This window comes from Schistocerca americana, chromosome 2 (genome assembly GCF_021461395.2).
Source record: "Schistocerca americana isolate TAMUIC-IGC-003095 chromosome 2, iqSchAmer2.1, whole genome shotgun sequence".
NCBI classification, from domain to species: Eukaryota; Metazoa; Arthropoda; class Insecta; order Orthoptera; family Acrididae; genus Schistocerca; species Schistocerca americana.
Window position 1 is genome coordinate 682,972,500 of NC_060120.1, and position 19,185 is coordinate 682,991,684.

Genomic DNA, 19,185 nt, shown 5'->3' on the forward strand with positions numbered 1-19,185 from the left:
TCAGTTGTTTACATCATCATTTGGCTCATAAGAAATCCCTCTCAGCATTTGTGCTTCCAAGCTCCAAGAAGTATTTGGCTCCTGATATACATGTATCTTAAATAATGCTACTGTCTGCTGGGAAAATGTATTTCTTAATTGTGCACAAACAATTTTCCATGATTCTCCGCAATACTCCTTCCTCATTGTTTCTATTTACAATCTGAATTACGTATTTCACTGGCACTGGATCAGTCTGCAGTGGTTGTTTTTGTTTTTGTTTTCTCTTATTTTAAGCCCCTTGTGCCATTTTTCCATTATGATGCTTTTCTGCCGATTTTTATCTTACGGTTTCTTTTTATCGTGTAGTTTCCTCAGAGTCTATTTCTCACTTTTGAACTGCTAGTTCCAGCAAATCATTGTTAGTTCTCTGGATTCTGAAGCTACAAGATTAGTCCAACATCACTTCTAAACCTTTCCCTACTCTTTGAAATCCCCCCCCCCCCCCCCCCCCCGAAACCCACACCCACGGATGCTGGTCAGCCACGATCTTCTATTGTCTCTTTATGGTAGTTGTTAAGATGACAATCCTCAGCTGTTCCAGATACTGAAAATAATCAATGTTGACTTTCAACTTAAAATTTGAAGTGAAATGTTATCTGCAATGCAAAATAAATCAATGACAATACATGCTACAGCTTTGTACATTTATATTTCAATGAAATATTGGTATGGAATGGCTCAACGTACACTGCACAAAAAGATACTGTTTACATTAGACTGGTACAAAAATAAAGTGAAACAAAAAGATAATCACAGTGTGCATCACAGTAATAAACATTCATGTAATAACACAAGCATGGTACAGGTATTATGATACCTGCTACTATTTTTGTTAAGTGATTTCAGTACACTTTCCCTAAATCTTTGTAGTTGCCTTGCATGGGCAAAGTGTATAAACTCACAGGAATAATAATCAGCAGGGAAATTCTGGTCAAACTCATGATTGCCCAATGGTGGCTTGGATTATAAAACAGATACAAAAATACTGGATGAACAGTCATCAGAGGTACTGCACAGAGAAAGTCTTGGAAGAAGAGACACCTAAGATACCATGGCAAAAGCAGTTCACAACTAGCAAGTAAAAATATGGCAGTTATACAACCATTGTGTGAACTGGAATGGTGAAACAGGCTTGGCAGCTTGGAAAACAAGTAGAAGTAATTGTATTTACAATGTTGCTGATGGAAAGTAAGCAGTACAGGTTGACTAACTACAAAGTATTTCCTCTACAGTATCTACCCGAGCAGAAGAGTACAAGGAGGGATACAGCTGCAATAAAATATAATTTGTTGTTATATGTATTAACGAATGTGTCTGAACTTCTACTACAGGAATAATCTTGTAAGTCACCTATGCACTACTCATAATTCACCCACAGATGAGTGGTTGCCTGATGTAATTTGTGTCTACTGCTACTACAGCAGCAAGGAAAGTGCCTTCAACAGGCGAGCTTTAAAACTCTTCGCCAGAAAACAATTACACAGTCATGTTGCTGCCTACAAGAATACTGATAACAATGAGGAGGTAGAAGTGACAGATAAGGACATGGACATGATACCACTGCACTGGTGCAGCTACAACTGCAGTTCGTATAATGTAGGAATGTGGAGGATCTTGACTCTTTATAAGGAGAGAACGTAAATGTAGTGTCATGTCCAAAAGAAAAAGACATCATTTTAATCCTGCGGCCACTATGAATCAAGACACAAAGGAATTATAGACACTGGCTGCCAATAGGATTAATCAATGAGGCAAGCTCAAAATTCCGCTAAGGTAGCCATGCAGATGGTGCAGTAGCCAGCTCATCTGCCTAATAAGTCTGAGACCTAGGTTTAAAATCCAGGTCCGGCACAAATTTATAACTTGCCCACTGACATACACCAATGCCCCTGGCAGCTAATGTCTGTAATTCCTTTGTGTTTTAAAGGAGTGAATGCTCATCAGCTGGGCTTGATCTTAATTTTGATCATGCAAAGCTCTCTTCTACATCTTTAACACTCCAGTGTTTATGGTGGTACCATGATTTCTTTATGATCTTGTAGTTGGAATTTTTCTACTACTGCTGGTGTTACATTATGCAACAGACTTGGACACACTCCGACTTTCTTCAATTAAATTATCAGGTGCAATATCTGTACCACCCTTGCCCTACCTCAACTGCACAGACACTGTTATGTAGTAATGTGTCTTGTGCTTGATTGAATGATGATTTTTAAGTGTGTCCATCTGGAACAAGTGTTCATTGTATTGTCCTACATTGATATTATAAGTATTCACACATGAAATAATGATCTGATGAATACTGTCATCAAACTGGATTTTGTATGATTCAGGGGAGGGGACCAAACAGTGCGACCATTGGTCCCATCAGGTTAGGAAATGATGTGGGAGGAAGTCAGCCGTGCCCTTATGAAGGAAACACCTTGGCATTTGTCTGAAGCGATTTAGGGAAATAATGGAAAACCTAAATCAGGATGGCTGGATACGGGTTTGAACCATCGTCCTCCCGAATGCAGGTCCAGTATGCTAACCACTGCACCACCTCGCTCGGTATCAATCTCTGGACATGATCTATATTTTGCAGAACAGCTTTACTCATCACAAGCCATTTGTCTAATAGTTGGTATCACAGTTGCGAACTCTGAGGTCCAGACTCATTTTTCATTGATGGAATGATCTGAAATGAGGTCAACTCAGTCTTTGTGCACCAAATACAAAGCTGGATAAAATGTTCTCCCTAAACAATCCGTGTCAAATTGGGATAAAATTGAAATTTGAAGTGCCAAGTTTACTGATGACTTTTCGTCCCAGGCCTCTGTCACAAAAGACTTCATAACCATACAAACAAGAAGCTTCTTGACTGAGTGACAGAAGTGACTTGTTATCTGACAAGATGTCATCACACAGAAAGAGTTGCATAAGGCTGTGGAAACTACACAATTATTTATTTAAAGTGGTTTTTCTTAAAACGTACCATTTGGTAGAATGGCTGTTCTTGTGAATTACAGTCTTGGAAAAACACAATATTTATCATACCTCAGCAATGCTGATTCTCAATATAGATATTATGAGGTTACCAGGGAAACATGGTCCGTGTGCGAGAAAAAGTTAAGCAATACATTAGGAAGAAGGTATATTAGACAAACACACACACACACACACACACACACACACACACACACACACACACACCTCGTACCATGATGTGTCTCAAGAGTTAGGCTACTTCCATCAAGGAAGAATGCCACCATCAATCATGGTCTGAAAGAACATGCAACAGCTAGACTCGTAGTATGGGTTTCTAGTTTTCATCTACAGAGTTTTTATATTAACCATTTCTGCCATCAGCAATCCAAGGATTCTGGTTGAAATTTTCATGCCAGTGTTAGATTTTGCAAACAAAACTGACAGGAGACATGCTGAAATAGTGGTAAGTTCTATTAACAAAGGGCTCATATTTACTCTGTTGCATACAACTACAGTTCTCTATTTTGTGTATATGTCTGTATCCACGAAATACCTATTCATTTACAACAAACATTGAAGTTTGAATGACAATATTATGATCATCACTAAGCTAGCAATGTGCATGTGAACAATAGCACACTACAATCTGTCTTCAAAGTAAGGAAAGTGCCCCCCCCCCCCCCCCCCACACACACACACAGTATTAGGTCAACATTGTTCTAAATTTAATGGAATTTCTGAAAAGTTCAGGATTTATTTTAAGTGATATACTACTTGGGACATTACAGAACTTATATCACAAGTGCTCCACACTGCACTGAAAAGTTTCAGTACATAACTGGACCCTCCTTTGGGACATTCTCACAAACACATTTAGAAATATCATGCCGTAGGAAGGAGGTCAGAAGGTGGAAAAAAAAAAAAAAAAAAAAGAGTATGATAACAACAGAATGAACTAAACATGTCTGTGGATCTATAAGTAACAAATATAATATTCTATTACAAGTATAGAAAAAGAAAACACTTCTCTATCATGGAATTTGTGCCTCATAGGTGAAGCGATAACAAATGTTTATACCTACGACTAAGTCTAATGTATTCAAAAACAAGATTTAACCCTAGAACGGACAGGCTGTCTCTCCCAGACCCAGGCGATTTATGTTTTAAAAATATCCACAAAAGTAAGCCTATCATTGTAGCTTTTAGTTTTGATGCTCCTAGAGACCACTACTTGTTTTATAATTGTTCATCAGTTGATCAATAACATGGGAAGAAACATGTTCTGGGTTAGAGAGACCAAACCCATCCGTTTACATTAGCTTTTTCTGTGTAGGCACTTTTCTTGTTATAGCGACAGAGAGCAATAAAACTGCTCGAAAATGGCTTCGCAGGGCCCACTAAGTGTGGAAGAAACTGAAAAACTGTTATTAAAACGTGATAATGACAATTTGGATGTAGATCCTAATTTTGTTCCTGAAAGTGGTCACAACACAAAAAGTGAAATGAGTTACGAACAGATTGACAGCAAAGATGATATTGTTATTTCCATCAGAAACATGAGTACACATCATCATCTTGCTATCTGTCAACAGACAAACAAATTAGATGGCTGAAAATGTTCCTAACCCAAATTTTTGTACCAGATCTCACAATATAATTATGCATGTGTCAGTGGGGGAGCCAGAAATGCTACGACCATCATTGAGATGGAAACTGTTCACTGACAATTATTTGTTTGGTTTGAAAATAGAGAGCACAAATACTTATGCTGATCGTGTAAGACCTCTTTATAAAAGTGACTCAAAATACTGCACGAAACTTGGAATAAAAGAAAGAGTACAACACATTTTTTGGTCTTTTGTACATTTCTGGCATTCCTCACAGAGGTGAAATGAATAAGAAAGAATTTGGGGACATCTGTGGCACAGGGACAGAAATCTTCCCTCCAAGTATGTCACGTAAAAAGATTTAATTTTCTTTTGGGATGTGTCAGATTAGATAACATTCACACAAGAGAGGAAAATAAAAATGTAATAAACTGACTCCTGTACATTATGTTATGGAAGGATTCACAAAACTGTACAAGGCCTTACACAACTTGTTAATACCTTACAGTGAATGAAATGTTACTACCCTTTTGAGGAAGTTGTTCTTTCAAAATGTATTTCCTTTCAAACCTGGAAAGTAAGAGATCAAAATATTTATCACAGCAGATGCTAAAACAGCCTACGTACAAAATTTGTAAGTATATCTGGGACTACAACCTGCAGGTTTTTTTCCAAGTGAGTAACACAGCTGATGATGATGTGCTGAAACCTGCAGAGTCAATAAACAGTACAGGAAGGAATATTATCCTGTACAACTGGTTCATAAGCAACACTGTTGCTAGGATACTTGTCAGAGATTGTAAGCTTACACTTGTTCGAACAGTGTGCAAAAACAAAAGAGAAATTCCTTTGGAATTCTTGACCCACAAGGAAAGACAAATACATTCATCCATATCCGGATTTAGCGACAATTTCAGACTGGATGTGCCAAAGAAAAATAAATGTGTAATTTTCCTCTCATCAAAGCACACAAGCAATAAAACTGGCAAAGAAATAAATAATTTGAAGAAGCCAGAGACTATTATGTTCTATAATTCAACACGGAGGTGACTGCATGTTGTTGACGAGATGTGTTCATACCAAAATACTGGAAGGCACACAAGATGCTGACTACTGCACATGTTTTATGGCACTTTCAACATTGCTGGTATAAATGCATTTGTAGTATAGAAAGCAAACACAGGACTGGTACTTCAAGAAGGCTACTCCTTAAGCAACTGTGTTTGGAACTTATAAAACCACATATGGCACAGAGAGCTAACCAGAAGAATTTCCTACAGAACATTCAGCAGCTGACAGCAGGCATATCTAGGATTACCACTGAGAGGGAAGTAGTTCCAGAAGGCAAATGAGGTCATTGTGATAACTGCAAAGACAATAAAACTAAATATTTTTGTAAAAGACCTGGAAAGAGGCTGTGTCTGCCTCATTCTGTAATGTTATGCAAAGACTGTGCATAAAGTACAGTTAAGTAACATGTATATCCTAATGAGTGACAACCATTTTTTTGGATCGTACTGTGCACTAAAATGTGTAATATTGTGTGACAATCCTAAATTCATAACTTGTAAGAACGAAAACTTCCAAAAAGTTTTAAATGTTCAAGAATTTTTTTAAATGCTGAATAATCAGATTTTTAGGTGAACAAAACCTTATTTTTAAATAAATGCATGGTAAATTTAAACACCAATAAACAGTAAAAGAAGTATTTTTGGTGTTGTAGAAAAGCGTGTCCCACATCCTCCTCCCCCCCCCCCCCCCCCCCCCCCCCCCCCCCCCCCGCACTGTCCGTTCTAGTGTTAAGAGAAAAGGGCTCCCTTGAAGCATTTTTTTTTTCTTCTACCACCCACTGCAGGTTGGAGTGCAAAAGACAAATTGCTACTTAATTTTGTTTTGCAGGTACAAGTGATTCTCTATTATTTGATCCCCTTTTTTCTTAACGAGAAGTTTCATAGAAAGTGCATTACTAAAGTTAATTACGGCTTCAAGCTGATCACTTGCAAAGGACAATGTGCACACTGAAACCTATATGGTGAAAGGTAAATCTGGGGAGAAATAAATGGGTGGTATCAACATACAGCACACAAATTGAATTGTTAATTACAACATCCTCTCGCATCCTAGGCTTGTTTAGGGCTCTCTTTTCACAGATATCAGCATGCAACAAATTTTTAAATGTTGCAGGATCTCTCATTTGATTTATAATAGCATGAAATTACAACTACCTGCATGTTCCTGCTGTTTTCAGCACCCTGAAACAAAAGATTTTAGAGTGGGTCTTACTCACTAAGCAAGGCTTCTGTTAGGCACAGTATTAACTGCTGCTTGTTCACACAATAATTTGCTTCCCATGTTCCATGCTTTTTCAGATAACATTCATGTAAAATCAAGAATAATAGTTTGAACACTTGCTGCTATCTCTTGGGTTCTGTTTCTTGTGACCAATAAATTCTCTAGTTCTGTAGGTGCAAATTTCAAATCTTTATTAATCAAGGTGTAAAAATATTAACACAATCAAGGCAGCAGCAAAATTTATACATGAAATTTAAAGACTTTGTGACCTATGATATTTTCTACCATACATATAAGCAGGAGACAATACACAAAAATAAAACTACAGGCAAATTACATAAAAAGGAAAATTCAGTTCAGAATATTGTTCAATTAACAAGGAGACAGATGACCCGGTCAGTACTTACCTTTAGAAAGAGCAACTCTTAATACAGACTACTGTAATACAGGTTCCTTTTCGAAAAAGGGAACAGGGTTGGATTGGGGAGGATGGAGGGGTGGAAGAGGATGGGAAAGACAGGTTATTCAGAACCTATTTATAGGAGACCTACCTTGTAAAAGGAGGGTGAGATCAAAGATAGGGGAAGGACAGAACAAGAAGTAAAGATGGATAAGAAGTGAAAAGAATAATGCAAATGAAGTGTGATAAATTGAGAATAAAAAAGGTGCATCTGTGCATTGGGGGCAGGAGGGGGGGGGGAGATAGACACTAACAAAAGATAAGTTCAGGAGGATAGTGGATGATGTTGGAGAGCAAATTCCCATTTCTAGAGTTCAGGGAAACTGATGTTGGGAGGGAGGATTCAAATGAATGGTTTCGTACAAGTATTCAGATCTCTTGAATCTAGCTGTAAAGCTTGCTCAGCAACAGAGCACTATACAGTCTTAAGGCAGACAGTTTGCTTCCATTCAACATTCTGCCAATTTGGTGATGGTGAAGTAATTGCATCTTCGGAGTATTTATTATTTCTTTATTTGTATGCTACCATCTGGTTGCTGTAATTTGCTATATGGGAAACTATGTAGTGTGCTTGTATCAACTGGCAAACAATATGAGTAGGTCTGCTTGCCCATGTGGCATTTCTTTATTGTTATGCTTACTGGTATGTTATCTTCAATCTATTCTTTCTGACACGGCAAGGTGGGTTGTCCTCAGCCAGAGACACAAGTTAATCCCCCCCCCCCATTTTGTTTCCATTCTACGAATACCCTTTCCTAGAATTGAAGGCAGCAACCCAACCCAACCCCCCCCCCCCCCCCCCCCCACACACACACACACACATACACATACACATTCCACAGAGGTTCCCTTTCTCTTTCAAAAAGTCTCTACCTCAGTAGCTACCCTTGAGTTTTAACATTTGAAGTAATTACATGTTCTGAGTATTTATTATTCCTCCACTGTATTTGTGTCTTATATACATGCTACCATCTTGTAGGTGTATTTTTTTACCCATATTTTCATTTAATCTGAAATTTTGATAATGTGAAACTACTGCTTATCACTATTACTCTTTGAAATTCAATATCTATGCATTTACTTTAGTATCCATACTGTGTGATCTACATTTAGTGAATAAAATCTGTACACTCTTGTACGCAGCTGTGCACTAGATGCTTAATATCGAAGCTTCATATAAAAGCTGCTAATTACAATTTCTTATTGTCACAATTTGTTACTAGAAAAATTTCTATAAGCTATGGACACACAAGTTCTAGACAATGCTACAAAACTGCATTGTGTCACTTGCAGTTAAATTCTGATGACAGATTTAACTAATATTTTTCACAATATTTACTCAAAGTGTAATTGTAACTACTCTACTTCATAACAACTGTTAGTGCAGTGTTATCTACCTCATGAAAAAACACCTGTGCAATTTTTTGAGCTTACAAATCACATTACAGTACTGAAACTAAAGCTGCACTATAAAGTAAACTTAATTTCATTCATCATACTTGAAGTTTCTGGAAGGCCTTTGACTGTTTCATTCACAATTTATAATGGAACACTGAACCAGTTATGTATTTTTTCCTGCTTAGCGCACAACTTGTTTTGAGAATTTATTCTCATTGTCAAGTGCAAATATTTGAACAATGCAAAATAAGGGAAAGGTAATCACTCACTACAGCAGACTGATGTGTGTAGCACAGAAACACGTAACAGGAAACATTATTCACACTATCTTTCAAGCTCTTGCTTTTATTCTAGTTTAAGTTCAAACCTTCCCATGTACAGACACCCAAAGGCACACTCCTGTGGCCACAATGAGACTAGTGCGAATAATGTTTCCTGTTATGTGATTCTACACTCTGAAAATCAGTCCACTATAGGTGACAGATTGCTTTTCCCTCATTTTAAGTACTGTTCCATCCAGGAATTTCCTTTATTCTTAAATATTCACTTAAGTATGTTGTATGATGTTTGCAAGTGTGTGTGTTCTGTCTCTCTTGTGCTGAAGTCATCTTTTTGACTTTATAAAGTACTGTGTCTCCTCCATGGCACAGAAAACCACAGACACACAAACCCGCACTCACACTCTATGTCTGTGAAAATATGTTAATCACAAAGATCTTATCTGTTACAAAGACCTTATCTCCATCCCCAAACAGTGTGTGTGTGTGTGTGTGTGTGTGTGTGTGTGTGTGTGTGTGTGTGTGGTTTTCTGCATAATGGGAGAGAAAAATTATATTATAACCTCAACAGGATGATTATAGTGCAAGAAAGGCAGAACAACACACATGTAAACATCACACAATGTTTGCTTAAATGTATGCACTGGACAATGAACATAAATTCTCCAAACCTTTCTTGCTAAGCATATAAAAATATGTAACTGGTGCAGTGTTTAAACATATTTTTGAAAGCAACACTGATTTAATATGCAAGTCACTCAAGAATTTGTAATTCATCATAAGATAACCCAAATGCAGTGAAATAAAATAAAAATTAAGTCTGTTCAAAGAAAGCACTGAAGTCCATCTCCCACAGCTCATTCAATGTATTTGGGTAATTTACGTTCAGTGAGCCCAAGGCTTGACCTTCTGCTACAGGATAATATGAACTGTCCAATATTTACTCCAAATTATTACCTAAGTTTCCATAAAAGAAGACAAACTATATTCCAAAGATACATTACCACATATTTACAATATTTCGTATGTGTCCCGACATCTAACACTTCTGCCTAGAGTCCTAGACGAAAACAAATAGTAAGGTACTTTTCCTTCAGTTCACTGTTTCTGTTTCAATACCTGCCTGCAGGCAGCAGCTCAGCCTACATGACTTCATTCTACTGTGGCAAATAATTCCAGCTAATGTAACTATGTACATAAGTCGAATATAATAGAGGGAAACATTCCACGTGGGAAAAATATATCTAAAAACAAAGATGATGTGACTTACCAAACGAAAGTGCTGGCAGGTCGCTAGACACACAAACATTCACACAAAATTCAAGCTTTCGCAACCAACGGTTGCTTCGTCAGGAAAGAGGGAAGGAGAGGGAAAGACGAAAGGATGTGGGTTTTAGGGAGATGGTAAGGAGTCATTCCAATCCCGGGAGCGGAAAGACTTACCTTAGGGGGAAAAAAGGACAGGTATACACTCGCACATACACACATATCCATCCGCACATACACAGACACAAGCAGACATTTTGTCTTTCCCTCTCCTTCCCTCTTTCCTGACGAAGCAACCGTTGGTTGCGAAAGCTTGAATTTTGTGTGTATTTTTGTGTTTGTTTGTGTATCTATCGACCTGCCAGCACTTTCATTTGGTAAGTCACATCATCTTTGTTTTTAGATATATGTACATATGTCGAATGATGTTTAGTGTTATAATGGTCACTCTCTGTTCAGACTTGTATTTTTTTGCCACGTAATATCTTTGGTGTGCATACAATACGTGTCACTAGGCACACACTTTTTTCTCCATTGTTCTTAGTTCTGTGTTATCTTCCATATAAGAAATTATGAATAAAACTGTTTGGTAATTACCTGTAATGCCTGTTTTCAAACCATATTCTCGACAGATTACAGGATCAGCAAAGGTGACAACTTTCAGTCAGACAAAAGCTTAAATTTGCAAGTCAAAAAGCACATGAGAGGTCGGGGAGAGAGGGGGGGGGGGGGGGCAGAACGGAGAGAAAAGAAAAGAAAAGCAAGCTCGTTAACATGATGAATTTGGTGCATATGACTGCTGCACACAGAGTTCAACTGTATACGCTGTCATGAAATAATTGTAACACTTTGAGAATACATGTTGAAGCATGACTCATCAAAAATGACACATGGGGATACATATCTGGAGACCTAGCACAATGTGCACTAACTGGTGAAGGCAAAATGCTTGCTGTTGCAGAAGGTGGATACAAAGCATGACTAGGGAAAGGCAGAAAAGAAAAGGCAGACTTCAATTAACCATCAATCCCACAGAGCTGAAACATGTTAAGAACTGCACTCATGTCAGATATGGCTTAAACTAGAATCAATCAATACATCTAAAGGATCTGCTCGCAAAGAAACACTGTTGAAGTGTTTCAAGCTCCACAAAATGAAACCTAGTGGTGCCGTAACACCACACTGAATTCTTCAATGCTGCGGACAAGTTATAAGCAATGCAAGTCAGCATAAACAGTGGTCTACTGTCAATAAGACTGTTCCACAGTCTTCCAAATAGCTACTAAAATGTTAGATGTGCTATTGAATCCCATAACAATCTACCAAATATCAAGACGCTGAAAGTAAAAATCTTGGAAGAACGTAACACAAATTCTAGAATGCTGAAAAACACCTCTTACGTGCTAATGGTAACTTGTTTTATATACGAGAAACTGGTCCAGCGGCAATAAGGCGAGCCAAGAGTTTAAAAAAATTGATATGCAAATCTCAAATGTTCAATTTAGCCGCTTGAACTCATGAGACAGAAACAGAATGCTCAAAATGAATAACTGATGTACTCGAAATTCCTTGATTAGATGCACTATGTATCTTGAAGAAAAAATCAAGTCCACTGCCTTCACCAAACGAGAAGGGAACATCTCAAGCTGGAGCACGATCTTTTTTGTGAACATTACAGATGCCCACCCGCAGAAGTTGTGAAGTCTATTTCCCTCAAAATAGAAAGAAGAAGTGGTCGACAAATTTGTTGAATTCAAAACCCTAGTTAAAAATCAGACTGGTCATCAAATTAAGACCTATCACTAAATTTTATCCATAATGGGTGTTGTGGAACTCCATGGCTGTCACTATAAGGGTGTCTTAAATATCACCCTCAGTTGTGACTGGTCGTGGATTTTGTACTAAATCCTATAAATCGTCTCAGTCACACAATGCTAAGGAGTACTGCAATGGAAGAATGGACTCCATTCTCAGAATGGAAGGAATACAGTGATGTCTAACAGTTTCATACAGACTGCAGCAAAATTATGGCACTAAAAAAAAACCATTCATTGGTCAAAGCAGCTCGTTGTATGCTGCTTGAGTCAGAACTACCACGTCATTTTGGTGAAGCCATCAACACAACTAACTACACTCAAAATCGTTGCTTAACTTAAGGACTGTCTAATGAAACTCCACATCAGAAGTGGCTGAAGAGGCAAACTGACGAATCTCATCTTTGTACATTTGATCAAAAGATTTCCATCCCGGATAAATAATCAAACAAAGTTGAGTTCAATCCTAAAGCCTATTATGTGTGGGTAACCAAGAGACCACAGGATTCAAGTGTTGAGATGCGAGGTTCTTTGATCATGACAGTTCTGAGCTCATGTGGACTTCTATGAAGAGGAACCAGGTCACCACCAAAGAGGTGGCTTCGACACGAATTCTAGGGAAGGAGATTTCACTGGTGATACGAACACTGAATCAGAGCTATTAACAGATGACAAATCATTCACTCCTGAAGAGTCAGACTTGCTTAATGGTTTGTAGCAGCTGTAGACTCATCAGATGTTTCAACTCAATATATATTAACTTCAGTGCAAATGCAATAGAGGTCAATGTCAATTACACATTATGTATATGATAAAATCAAGTCAGTAATGAAAAATTGTACCTTGCACATTGAATGCAGATCAACAAATGAAAGGGTAATTGACAGCAGGACTGTTCTGAAGAATAATTACTGACAGATCTTTGTTGAGGAGAAAAGAAGAATAATAGCTTGAGGATTCAACACATGGCCTGGAGTTGACTTTGTGGAGAGAATCACTTAGCCTACTCCTGGCTATGTCAGTCAAATCTGACTTGCGTCTCCCACAGCTGAATTCTCACACAACATTTCTGAAGGGTCAAATTTACACAGAAATATTCAACAGCCAGACTATCTGGTCGACGAAGAAAGATAAGCACATAGTCAAGGATGCAAGCTACATGCTCCAAACATTGAAATCCAGTGACGTGTAAACTTAGAAAAGTCATTTATGGGCTGTGCCAAGCTGCTCAGTGGTGGTACACCGAGTTGAAAGTATCCCTAACATCAATTGGATTGTGATCCATAGATTCTAATCCCCGTGTCTTTGCAGACAGTATAGAAAAATGTCTAGTCTTCCTAACCATTCATGTAGATGCATAATAATCACTTCAGGAGCCCCAGAAAGGACGAAACAGATCAAGGACGAGTTATCTGCCAGATTTGATATCAAGAATCCTGGTGCCACAATATGTGAGCTGGGTTTGAGGTAAACTAATCTGTTGAAAAAATTACATTATGTTTGACAAATTGGTTATATTAGAGAAGTTTTACTCCAATTTAGAATGTATGCTCCTAGCCAGTATGGACTTCACTAGCAAATGGGTGCAAGTTAGATGCAACAGCTATGTATACATACGATGACAGTCATTATCAATGCAGAGCAATGGCTGGAGCATTGATGAACATCGCCATTGGTACTCGACAAGACATACAGTATGCCATCAGTAAGCTAAGACAGTACAGTAACAGCCACAAATTTGTTCACTGGCAAGTGGCTAAACGAATCAATAGATAACTCAAATGAGCAATAAACAACAAACTGACCTACATAAAGGATAAAGAAGGAATCTTCAGTGTCACAGATGCTGATTGGGGAAGTTCTGATGCTGACAGGAAATCATATAAAGGCTACAACTAAAACTTATACATATCAGCAATCTCATGGTGTTCACGCAGAGAAAGAGCTGTTGCTTTCCACCAACTGAAGCCGAGTACACGAGTGTCACTGAAGCAACAAAGAAAGTGATTCCCCTGTCAATATTCATGAAGGAGATGGGTTTAGGGCAACTGTCACACATCATCTTGTTTACTGACAATCAGACAGCTGGAAAATTAGAACGTAATTCAGTTTTTCACTCACAGACGAAACACATTCATATAAAATATCATTTCATACATCAAGCTCTACATGAGATTTCACTGAAACTGAAATATCAGCCAACAGAGGATGGCATATATACTAACAAAGGCTTTCCTGGACTGAATCGTGATAAACTTGTTGAAACATTTAGACTTCGATCCTAGAGCCATGAACTTAAGACTTTATTCTTAATTTAGAACTCTCTGTAGAAAACTGAGGTGTTTTGAGATTCAAATTTTACTGCCATGTAATACCTTCAATTTCTATAGATGTCGCCATGCGCATGTTTTCATATCAATTGTTAGTAGTTTCGGGTTACTCTCCATACAGTAAAACAGGGCTATAGTAGTTCAATAATTATGTTGTACCTCTATTTTCAAACTATTTGCTAACTACATCAGTACTGCTTTAGGAATGGAAAATATGCAAAGTGGAACATCACTGAAGTATTTTAATTCTTGGAGTAACAGATAACAATATTAGAACTCAAAAATGACAAAAGTAATAGTGAAGCAAATCAATCAGTAATGTGACTTAACAGAACTTGTGTCACAGTGAGTTACTGATAAGAAAGAAGCTAGCCACTCATTGCAGAAGCAGTAAACACCACTGGAATGTCACAAATTGTAATTTCACAACTGTGGTCCCATATTAAAATTTTAAAACTAACAATAGAAAATATGATTAGTGTCTGCTACAAGTGACTGCAGTTACATCTGTTTTCATAATTCAAAACAGAATGCAAGTCGACTGCAGAAACATTTACAAACACCAACAAGATGCAGAATATTAACCCAGACTGTTTGCAACTGTCATGATGATGATGGCCATTATACGTGTAGGAAAATTGTGGCCTGTGTGTGATTAACAGCATGAAACCACAATGCCAAAAGACAATGTGGGTGAAAAACAATAAAATCAATTTCCTTTTTCTTTACCCACTTAGTGTCGAGCCCGATGCTCAATGTATTTACAGATGGAGAGAGAGGTAAATGGAAAGCGACTATACATTCAGGTTAAACATCCTAATAACAAGGTGACAAATAAAATGGCAAACTGGTAGTTTAAAAAGGAATCGGCAGAAAATGGACTACCACTAACTTAGTCAAAACCATTCTTTGATGGTGCAAATGCAAGAACATGAGATCCCTTAAACATTGGTTCTATCATAACTTGTTGATACAGATAACAGATTTTTTTTATGGACAATAGGTGGCTCTAAGCAGCCAAGTGATGTATATCACCTACTTACTGTTGTCAGTGTGTTCCAACATAAATCCTTTCAAATTTGAATTTGTGTAGTTAAAACAACCACATCAGCATCTTCTATAGCTGTTCCATGGATGATGATAACTTTTTATATGAAATGATAATATCAGTGGATTCATGCCATGCAGATCCAAAATTAAGTTTGTAATTACTAGTGGCCACACATTGTATAAGGGTGATTGTAATTACGGTAGCTTTGCGACAAGGTGGTGTACGAACATTCATGTCACCTTTTGAGAAACACAAACAAAATTACGGGGCCTACTCATGGCATCTGGAAAGAAATGAAATTGCATTTGAATGAATGCCTTTGTATCTACGATACCAGACTGAATTAATAGTGTATTGTTCTATAATGCTTGTAATTTCACCTAATTCTTGTGTTTAGTAGAGAATATGCATCAGGAGAGCAATATGTAATTGAAAAATATACATAGAGGCACTGTGCAATGGAAAAGGAATGGGACCAGGAGTCACTATTTTTGTGAACACCAAAATATATTTATTTGCACGAGTCAAATACTGTAGGGTATCTCATATTCAGAGACATGATAAGAATGATCATTCAAAGCAAAAAAAAGTTTGGTACATGGGCTCTAAAATGTATATCTTAAGAGCTATTAGCACTTGTTTGGTAGAATAGATGTGTTTCCTAGTAGTGAAGATGAATTAAGTGCTCATAGCTCATAAGATATGATTTTAAAGCCCATGTTTACTAGACTTTTAGCTCTGAATGATTGTTCCTGTCATATCTGTGAATTCTGACCATTCCTCCAGAGACATCCTTTAAATGTTTATTCCTGTCAGCAAGTTGTCATCCTAGATTTACTGGTAAAATCATTTCCCCTTGAAAAGTTTCACTTTAATTGTGCTGATCAAGACAATAAAAAAAGAAAAAAGTGCAAGGAAATATGAATACTGCAAATTTTCCACCACTCAATCCTGGCTGTGTTCAGTAAAAGAACTTCAGTTCAGTCCTATTATGTCATCTGATATGCAGAGTACCAATGTGGCTTAACTATACTGGTGAAACATGTCACCATGTCACACACATTTCATTTCTGCTGGAGAGCAAACTACATGATAGGATATGAATGTATGTAATTGTTTTAATGCAATATTTATTAGGTACACCATACCATATTTCACACTATCGTTAGTTTTAGTTACATAATGTCATTCAGGGAGCCCCTAATATCTACAATCAGGCATACAAATCTGGCAGGAGCAAAGAGAAGACACGTGGATGAAACTATTACATGGAATTAACAGCAATCTTAATGTCCAAAGTATGAGAACTTAAGCCACCAGCAAGTGTACAGAAATGAATGCTGCTGCACATATCCCAGATGAAAAAAAAATTAAGATGGATAGTGAGGTGAGTGCTAAACAAGCCTGGGATGCACAGCTGGGTTTTTAAATACAGACATAGCAATTATTATTGAAATGTACAGAGATAATGTGGTACAGACTAAATGAGGTTCAAAGTTATCAGAACCTATTAATGTCAGTAAAGGTTTGCAACAAGGTTGCAGTATGTCACCCATCTAGTTCAGTTTATATGTAGAAGTGGCTCTCCGAAATTGAAAGAACAGCTGCATAGGAATGGGAATCACTATCAACGATGTATAGATATTTTCATTAAGTTTTGCTGATGATCAAGCTATTATAGCACAAGATGATTACGACCTTGAGTTCATGATATGACGATTATATCAGGAATACAACAGATGGGGACTACAAATGAGTCCAACAAAAACAAGAGTATCTGGTGGTGAATAGTGATGCTAAATTTGATGTACACATCAACGACAAAGCAGTTGTACGACAAGTAGAGAAATTTAAATATCTCAGGGCACATATTGATAAAAATAGTTTGGGTCATACACAAGTAAAATATAGACTACAGCAAAGCAGAAAAGTGTTAGGGTGTACGAATTCTTTTTCGTGGGATAAGAATATTTCCAACAGCGATAAGAAAAGAGTAGGTAAGATAATGATTGCTATGCTACACTATGCTATGGATCAGAACTACGGATCTTAAATGCAGATATCAAAAGAAGATTAATAGCTGTGGAAATGGATTCTTTGCATAGGAGTGCCAGAATATCAAGAATCGAAAGAAAAACTAATGATGAAGTAAGAACTAGAATGAAGGCAAATGATACACTGATAAGACAGAATTGAAAGAAAATCATTAAAATGGTACAGACATATGATGAGAATGAATGTTCTTGGACACACCACATAAATGGAGTAATGGAACATGGCAGCATCGACAAGGAAGATGCGCTGGATAAAGAGGCTTTGCAGAGGATAACAGGAATACAACAAGATGTTGTTATTTATTTGTACTGATTAATCCTCTAATAATAATAATAATAATAATAATAATAATAACATAGCGAACATTTCAACAGCAGTAAGTTTCTTGAGACCAAACTTTCATTAAGACTGTCAAAAGGAAGAGAGTTGTGAGGAACTGTTCTGCTAATTGCATCGATACCCACGGCTAATATAGTGGATAATCTGACTGTCCCATAAGAATGAGACTGAAGGACATACCTGAAACGTCCAAGTATACTACAACATTACTCATGAAATCAACATTGATTCATTAAGAACATGATACTAAACCCCCCATAAATTGAAGGGCGAAGAGAAGCATAGTAATGTTACTTCTCGTTATTGCTATTTTTGGATAAAAACTATGTAAGATCAAATGTATAGCAGACACTGACTATGAAGAGAAACAGTAGAACCATAAACCGTTAGACTGGTGGGGGGGGGGGGGGGGGGAATAAAAAAAAAAATAAAAAAAAAAAAAAAAAAAAAAAAAAAAAAATCAGAACATCAAATTATCAAAATTATTATTTTTCAAATGGTGCAATATCTAAAGGAAACCACTGTACAAAAAATGAAGACTATTCCATAAGAGTTAATTATTGGCAGTATGCACTATATTTCAGTCTCCCTGTACTTTGGTGCAACAAGGATGCTCTGTGGTTTATTTACTCTTCAACTGAAGAATGTAGCGTAAAACGTGTCTGAGCCATAAGAGTCCTCTCCTTCTGATTCATTTATACAGTTTTACAACCAATAAGCAGAATACCAACAAGTGGCGTAAGTAATCAAACATACATACCATCAAAGTCTACACCTATGGGCTAATTAGCTGGAATTGCAGCATACACAGACAATAATAATGCATAAATTAACCTACGCAGCAAAAGTATTACACAGGCACAAAATTTACAAATGAAACAACAAAATAAGTCTGTGATTTTGCCAATTTAAGAATCATGCATCCAAAAAACAGCTGAACCTCACATTTAAAACATGCTCTTACTTACTTCATCTTGGTCTAATACATGAGATCTGATGTTATATATGGGATAAACACCCATAGAAGGGACCCGAGCACCAGGTGAATGAGATCCCTTCACAGCAGCAATAAAAAAACAACCAATACATTCCCATTACCACATTACCTTTAAGAACAGTATGCAACCATAACTTTTTAACCCAGAATAAAATGCAGTGCACCAGAGACAATGTTCCCTCAACTCAATGGCAGAAAGATAGCCATATAATTTTTGAGTTAAATGAACTATGTTACTACCAAATTATTAGAAAATTAAAATCTGACAGCATGAATCACTAAATTTGTG

General features: G+C 37.1%; 1 protein-coding gene across 5 annotated transcripts in view; it reads right to left on the reverse strand.

The window, feature by feature from the left end:
* Window positions 1–19,185, reverse strand: part of LOC124594111 (GTPase-activating protein skywalker) — a 309,749-nt gene that overhangs the window by 21,384 nt on the left and 269,180 nt on the right. For 2 of the 5 annotated variants that reach the window (XM_047132463.1, XM_047132464.1), the window contains exons 9-10: window positions 18,868–18,954; window positions 6,842–6,868 (exon numbers count right to left, since the gene is read on the reverse strand). The exons of 1 other annotated variant lie outside the window; for it this stretch is intronic. In XM_047132463.1, the coding sequence (XP_046988419.1) occupies window positions 6,842–6,868; window positions 18,868–18,954 (114 nt within the window). The remainder of the gene's footprint in view (window positions 1–6,841; window positions 6,869–18,867; window positions 18,955–19,185) is intronic. 2 more of the 5 variants (XM_047132465.1, XM_047132466.1) reach the window with 2 other exon arrangements.